Source organism: Motacilla alba, chromosome 13 (assembly GCF_015832195.1).
Source record: "Motacilla alba alba isolate MOTALB_02 chromosome 13, Motacilla_alba_V1.0_pri, whole genome shotgun sequence".
Taxonomy (NCBI): domain Eukaryota; kingdom Metazoa; phylum Chordata; class Aves; order Passeriformes; family Motacillidae; genus Motacilla; species Motacilla alba.
The window spans coordinates 15,697,670-15,704,706 of NC_052028.1; the positions used below are offsets into that span (position 1 = coordinate 15,697,670).

The 7,037-nt window shown below is 44.3% G+C and overlaps 1 protein-coding gene across 1 annotated transcript; it reads right to left on the minus strand.

Annotated features, from left to right (window-relative positions):
- Window positions 1–277: 277 nt before the first annotated feature.
- Window positions 278–5,809, minus strand: C13H5orf47 (chromosome 13 C5orf47 homolog). Its single transcript, XM_038150254.1, has 5 exons — window positions 5,469–5,809; window positions 4,790–4,878; window positions 3,263–3,365; window positions 1,096–1,142; window positions 278–717 (listed from the first exon to the last, which is right to left on the minus strand). The coding sequence occupies exons 1-5, from the start codon at window positions 5,740–5,742 to the stop codon at window positions 691–693; spliced, it is 540 nt and encodes a 179-aa protein (XP_038006182.1). The 5' UTR covers window positions 5,743–5,809; the 3' UTR covers window positions 278–690.
- Between the last annotated feature and the right edge of the window lie 1,228 nt (window positions 5,810–7,037).

Below are 7,037 nucleotides of genomic sequence, written 5' to 3' on the forward strand. Positions count from 1 at the left end.
AAAGGCTTTAACAGTCAATCAAGGGTTCAAGTATTAAGCTGCAGAACAGAAGAAAATTATATTGTGTTGTTGAAGTCAGGTAGATAAACAACAGCTCCTGATTGTGATGGTACCATTATGCGCCTCAGGATGAACAGAGAGAGAAAACATTCACCTGGTTTCATATTCCAAATACTTGCTGAGATTCATGTATAAATGGATGAAAGAACAGAGAGGGTTATTGTGTAATATTTTAATATCATAAAGTCAAATTTATGCAAACCAGGAGAAAAGGAAAGTGGGGTTTATGTCTTGTGTGGAGCTCTGCCTTACTGAATTTGTGTTTATTATTCTGACAAGCTACAAAAATAAAAGATATAAATACAGAGACAACAGTAAATGTGTATCTCTTCTTTTGCAAGAAAACTGTCACAATATTATGCTCATTAAAAAGCTTTCTAAAACTAATAGCTCAGTGAAACACTAGACTTAATGGCTTGAGATAAATATCTTGCAACAGAACTGTTTAAGCCACTGTAAAAACAAACCTCTTAAACAGCAGAAGCACAAACACCAGGCAAACAACAGAGAACCTGTGTTCCCTGAAGTCACTTTGCAGTCTTGCACTGACTCCGGGAAGAACTAGATCAAAATGAAAGCTTTCACTATGTTTATATTTCCTGGGGGGCTGAATCTTCCTTTATTTCCTTGCTACACCCAGCCAAAGATGGACTCATCCTACAGGAAAAAAAGTGATGAAAGTGAGTTGGTACATTCCCATTCATGTTAAAAACAAAGTCTCTATATCAAGTGGGGCAAATAAAGAGTGTTCAGATTCTTCAGATTGCACTTGAGGCCACCAGGGAAGGATTCAGCTCAAGAAGAAGGCAGAAAACCTCCCTTTGCCTGGGCAAAGCACAGAGCCCTCCCTGTGAGGATGGAGCTGCTCTGGCCCCAAATCTGAAATCTTGAAAATATTTCAGCTCAATGTCAGTAATACTTTAAAATATAACTGGCACTCATTATAATTACATGAAACAAGATTTAATACTATTTTTAATACTATTAATTTAATATTTTAGGGGTTTTTTTGCCTTTAATAGACTGTCTACATACCCTGTCCAGGTATGCCCCATTCTGTGACCTCTGGATCCTGTCAGAGCCTGCAGGAGAGCATCAGGGGAGGAAAATCATCATTTGCAGTCACTTGGAATTTAATCTTAATTGCAACATTCCAAGGAGTAAATAGGTAGCATTAAAATTCAAGTAGACTTTTGTTCTCTCAAAAAAACCTATTTATAGAGGCAATAAAATGCAGCATTAATTTTCCAGATTTATTAATCTAGGGAAAATAAAAAAGAAGATCAAAATGAACCCAGTTTATTCAGACTTGTTGATCCCTATCTAAATAGCTTCTAGAATTATTTCATTTGCTTCTTGATTAATGAAAAATTCAGATCAATAGGAGACTTATCTCCTAGGTTTGATGTTGTGCAAAATCTGCTAATTAGAAAGAAGGTATTAGAATTGATGGTTTTCACTGAAATAGGACTTAATCGGAGATTCTCAGTTAAAGCTCCTGAGAAAGGAGGTAAAATTACAATTAAGGGTAGAGTAAGAGGGGAGGAGGAGGGATTGGTTGGTTGGTGAGGTTTTTCAAGTCACTGGAAATTATATATAAAGAAAATGCTCTTTCTCTAAAAGAAATGAGTGGCTGAAAAGGGGACAGGCCCTGTCCATGAATCCAAGGTTAAACAGCACATGGTGATCCATAACAGAAAAGCAGCCGTTAGGGTAAGATGGCAAATCCACCCAGGAAATCATATTTAATCAGAATTTGGGATTTTTTTTCCTTACAATAACTTGAAATCTAATAAACTAGTAAAGATTTCTCTTCCTTTTTTCTTGACATTGTTCTTCTTTTTTTTTGAAATGAAACAGACAAATCCAGGAAGATTTTTTTTCCAATTCCCTGTCCTACACATCCATGGATGCGTGTGCCTTACACATAGATATATGTCCAACATATGCATGAATAGCTTTGCACACACACTCCTGCAATGATCTCAGCTGTGGGAGAAAGCACATGGCACAGCTTCCATGGGAGGAGAGATTTATTGGATTGGAACTTCTTAGCACAGAAATGTGACAGAGGCCAATGGAACCTTGAAAATGAATATGAATAGCACATGATGAATAATTAATATCATGTCATAATTCCAGAATGAATCAGAAATTGGGTTTAAAGCCAACAGAAGAAGTGTTTTTGCACACAACACAGAATATTTGCACAATAATTGCAGCAGAAGTTGTCGAAGCATCTTTCAGTGGAATTTCTCCTATTCAATAACATCCACGGGGGTAGAGATTTCTGTTCTGAACCAGAACTGCTCTTCTTTTGTTCTCATGAAGAAGATTTTTGAGGGTGTATTTTCTTGCCATGTGTGTGGAAATCCAATCCAACATTTTACCAAATAAGGCACTGCCTGGAATGGTCCTGCATTTTGGGATACACCCCAACATGCCCTCGCGTGGAAAACTTCCATCAGCACCAATGCAAGGGAAGTAAAAGGGCTGTGGCTGAAAGTGGCATTTTCAACTTGCCTGCTAGCTCTTCATGGATTAGTATATTCTTTTTCCTAATAATTCATCCAACTGTGAAGCCAGAAATTCCAATTCCATTTGTAAGCATACACTGTATTATCTTAAATTGTGCAGCAGCTACAATGCCTCTAATTGAAATTGGCTGAATGCAGAGCACCAGTTTTAATTCCCAAGTCATTTTCTAGTAATGAAAGAGCTGCATTCAGGGCACAGAGTGAGAACATGTTCCATGGTTTTGTTAAATCGTGTTACAGCAACCTTTGGGGAGCTTCTAATTTATTTATTGTATGTATGAAATCAACCACTATTTTCCTACGTGAAAAAATAAATTATTATTCATACAACTACTGCCTTGGACCCATCTGTGAATAAGTTTAATTACGTATTTCACATGTTCAGAAAAACTTGCAGATGTTTGATGTGCATGTCTTTAATGTCAGGCTGCAAACATTTCCACCATCCTTCCTCCAAATTAACACACACAAGACTCTCCATGAAACAAAAGGGTTTTTTCCAGAAAAGCTGGGAGTGCCTAAAGCATGGAATGAATTCCATTTGTGAGTTGTAAAACCTACTACCCAAAAAAACCCGCTGAATGGACCTTAAACCTTGGGATCTTCACTTGTATTAATAATTTATTTTCTACAGTAAAATAAAACATTAGCAGTTCATTTCCTACCTTCTCCATCAAACTGGCTGCAGGTCAACAGTCGACTTCTGAACCTTTCATTTTCCTCACACATTTTTGAAATCACTTTCCAGACCTTGCGCCAGACTTTGGACTGAAAGATGAAATGTGAAGCATATAAAAAGTTTGCATTAAAACATCTATAGGGAAGAACTTTGAACTCCCCACAATGACTATGAAGTCCAGCTGGGTTTGTCTGTTGAGGACTGGGAAAGAAGGGAAGAAGGAATGTGGGATAGATGGAAGAATCACTTCTACTTAAAAGTCAGAAACAAAAATTACTCCATGATTTTTCACATGAAATCTCCACCTCCTTTCTTGCCTAGAAGTCTTGTGTTTACCCAGGACTTGAGAAGTGCCCTTCTAGATGAGCACAGCTCATGAAAACATGTGTAGAGCCACTAAGCTTTCTTCAAAGTCATCCAAAATGGGGGGCAAAAAAAGATTGTGTAGTTTTCCAGGAGCAGAAAAGTTTCTCCTGTGGTCCCTCAGCAGCAGCATAACGGAGGCCCAAACTGAGATTCCTTAATAGCAACGCTCTTGCCTATCTCATATCAAATCCATATTAATTTGTTTTATAGATGTTGAAAACCTCTATTTTACAGGCATAAAGCTCTGTCCGTAGTGGGCACGTTTCAAACTTGTGCATTGGAAAGATTAAATTGGAATTGTGGACAAAAGCATTCAGGCAGAGGTGGCCTAACAAATGGAAATGACTGTTGACATGCTGATGTTTGGACTTTACCTCATCCGAGAAACTTGTTTAAATCTAAAGGTAATTCCTTTCTCGAAGACATTTATTGCTAAAACGTTCTATATATTCCTCGTTGTTTTTGAAGACTGTTCAATGCACCAGGAGAGCCATATTCCAGGATGTTATTAGCTGTTCCTCTGCAGTTGGTAGCATTTTGCTGTTTTTAAATCAAGTATCTCCGACGTGGCTCTGTTCTAGTCCAGCTGATTGCTTGTACTTCACACATTACAGAATCTCATAATGAGTTACTGCTTAACAAATGTTCCTCTTAAAATTTCAAGCATTTGTCGAACTACTGAACAGGAACAGAAACACATTTGTGAAGCAGAAAGTAATTCTGCATTGCTCCAAGGATGGCGTTAATAGCTCGGGTTCCTGCCTTCACTTATTTGTAACCCTTGGGATTTCTTTGTTTAAAACATGAGAAGAAGAGGAGCTGCAGGGCTTTTTCCTGCTGGGTTTCACCCCAAGGTGTGTTGCACCCTGGCCCCAGTCCAGCAAACCATTTCAGTACAGGCTTTTTAAGTCAACAGCATACTCTCATTTTTCAAGGTAAGCACACACTTAAGTGCTTTATTGAATAAGAGCCAGAATTTTAAAGCCTCCAGAGAGGGAAGATAATACCATTTTTTCTTTTCTGTAAGTAAGGTCTTCAGTAACAGGCTACCAATTCCATCTTTTAATCTCCCTCATGCTCTCACACACAGAGAACAAGCAGCTTTCTCAAATGCCAAGACAGCTAATTGAGCTGCCACACTTTATACCTTTTTCTTCTTTCGTTTAATGACTTTATCAACGTTTCTTGAAGGGATGGGAAAGTCGAAGGTGTCAGCCTTAGCCTCTCCAGGGTCACCTAGAAAGAGTTTAGAAAGCATTTTTTGAGTATTTACAATATGTTCCTCAGGAAGATGTTGATCACTGGCACAGGTTGTTGTGGCTGCCCCATCCCTGGAAGGGTCCAAGACAGGTTGGATGGAGCTCTGAACAGCCTGGTCTAGTGGAAGGTGTCCCTAGGAAGGGGGTGGAACTGGATGATCTTTAAGGTCTCTCCCAACCCAAACCACTCTATGATTCCAGAGAGATCCTTATTTCTGGTCACCTTACACGGTATCAGTCCTTACATCCTGCAGCTTGTTCCCTTCTTCTTTACTCCATTATAACCTTGGGGCAAGTGAGCGTCTCTCAAACGCCACAAAACAGATTTCAAAACTACACCACACCCACACATTAGACAACAGGTTTCTGGGAGCTTTTAGGTCCCTCTCTTTCCCAGAACTGGACACAGCAATCGAGGCGTAACCTCGCCAGTGCCCAGAAGAGGGGAAGAATCACCCCCTCGGGTTGTGCTGTTCCCGCTGTTCCTGGTACAATCAAGACAAGGCTTGAGCCACCTCCTGCCTCAGAGAGCCCGACACAAGGGGGCTGTCCCGGGGTGTCCCGTACCGCTGCTGCTGCGGCTGCCGGCTCTCCCCTCGCCGCCGCTCCCCGCTCGCCTCCCGCTGCCGCCCGGCCGGGGACTGCGCCCGGTCCGCGGCTCCGGGGCGGCCCTCGGGCTCCCGGCCCGGCCCGGGGGGCTCTGCCCGGGGCTCTGCCGCCAGCCCCGGCCCAGGCGGATCACGGTGCCGCAGCGGTGCGAGCCGAAGCTGTTCACGTACACCAGCGGCACGGGCGGGCGGGCGCGGCGGCCGCGCTCCATCTGCGGCGGGGCCGCGGGCATGAGGGGAGCCGGGGCTGGGGGCTGTGAGGGTAACCGGGGATTGAGGTTTAGTGAGGAGAAACGAGGGTCGGTGAGGGGAGCGGGGGCTGAGGGGAACCGGGAGCTGAGAGGAGCCGCAGCTGAGGGGCCGGTGAGGGGAGCAGGGGACGGGAACCAGGGCTGGGGGGCGGTGAGGGGAATCCGGGGTCAATGAGGGGAACCGGGGACTGAGAGGAGCCGGGCTGGGGGTCTGTGAGGGGAACCGGGGGATAGCTCAGTGAAAGGAGCCCAGGGCTGTGAGACCAGCCGGGACCAAGTGGGCAGCGAGGGGTTGGTGAGGGGAGCCGGGGACTGAGGGGAGCCAGGGGCTGAGGGGCTGCATGTCCCCCTGTCCCTGGGTCAGTGCTACAGTTTAGCACACATCGCTGCTGCCCGAAGCCACGTATTGATACATTTCATGGAAGTTATTGATCTGTTTGTACCAGTGGTAAGGGAACTCCGGGCTGAAGGTTGTTTGATGTCTTGTTTGTCCCTACAGCAAGGGAACCCTGGCATCCCTTTGGTGTGGGTGCTGCTGCAGTGCCTGCACTGATACAGGGATTTCCTCTCCAAGCAGTGCACCTGCTCCAGCCACGTGTTGAACAATACTGAAACATCAAATACTTTTTTGTCCTTCAGGCAGCAACAGGATGCCTGGCGGATCAGTCCAGTCCATGCAGGTGCTCAGGGTCCCATTGCAGCCATGGGTTTGTTGGGTATGGACCGTGACAACTGGCATTCTCAAACCACTGAAGGACTCAAGTCATGGAATCATGGAATGGTTTGAGTTGGAAGAAAGCTTAAACACCATCCAGTTCTATTCCCTGCCATGGCAGGGACACCTTCTGCTATCCCAGGTTGGGCTCCAAGCCCCATCCAGCCTGGCCTTAAACACTTCCAGGGATCCAGGGGCAGGCACAGCTTCTCTGGGCACCCTGTGCCAGGCCTCACCACCCTTACACGGAAGAACTTGTGTCAAGTCCCACTGATGTTTTCTTTGTCGCTAAAATACTGCTCCAGATTACTTCCCAGAGTTCAGTTTGCACAGGGCTGCAGATTAGAAATAATAAATTCCTATTTTTCCTAATTGTTTCAGCAGCACTGGCAGCATGAATGGTGTTGCCCTCGGAAATGGATCCAAAGAGACCACGAAGCAAACCGTGCTCATTCCCTAGGCTTTGGAGAGGCTGAGTCCCTGTGTGTGTACAGAGAAGGGAACAAAGCTGGGGGAGCTGGGAAAGGGGCTCAGCCTGCAGAAAAGGAGGCTCAGGGGGGAA

Bases quoted from the DNA above. Each gene is read 5' to 3' on its own strand.
- C13H5orf47 (XM_038150254.1), bottom strand. From the start codon at position 5,742: ATGCCCGCGGCCCCGCCGCAGATGGAGCGCGGCCGCCGCGCCCGCCCG. The intron at 1,143-3,262 runs GTAGGAAATGAA...GCTCTCCTGCAG, and splicing joins CAGCCAGTTTGATGGAGAAG to GCTCTGACAGGATCCAGAGG. The intron at 718-1,095 runs GTATGTAGACAG...TTTTTCCTGTAG, and splicing joins ATGGGGCATACCTGGACAGG to GATGAGTCCATCTTTGGCTG.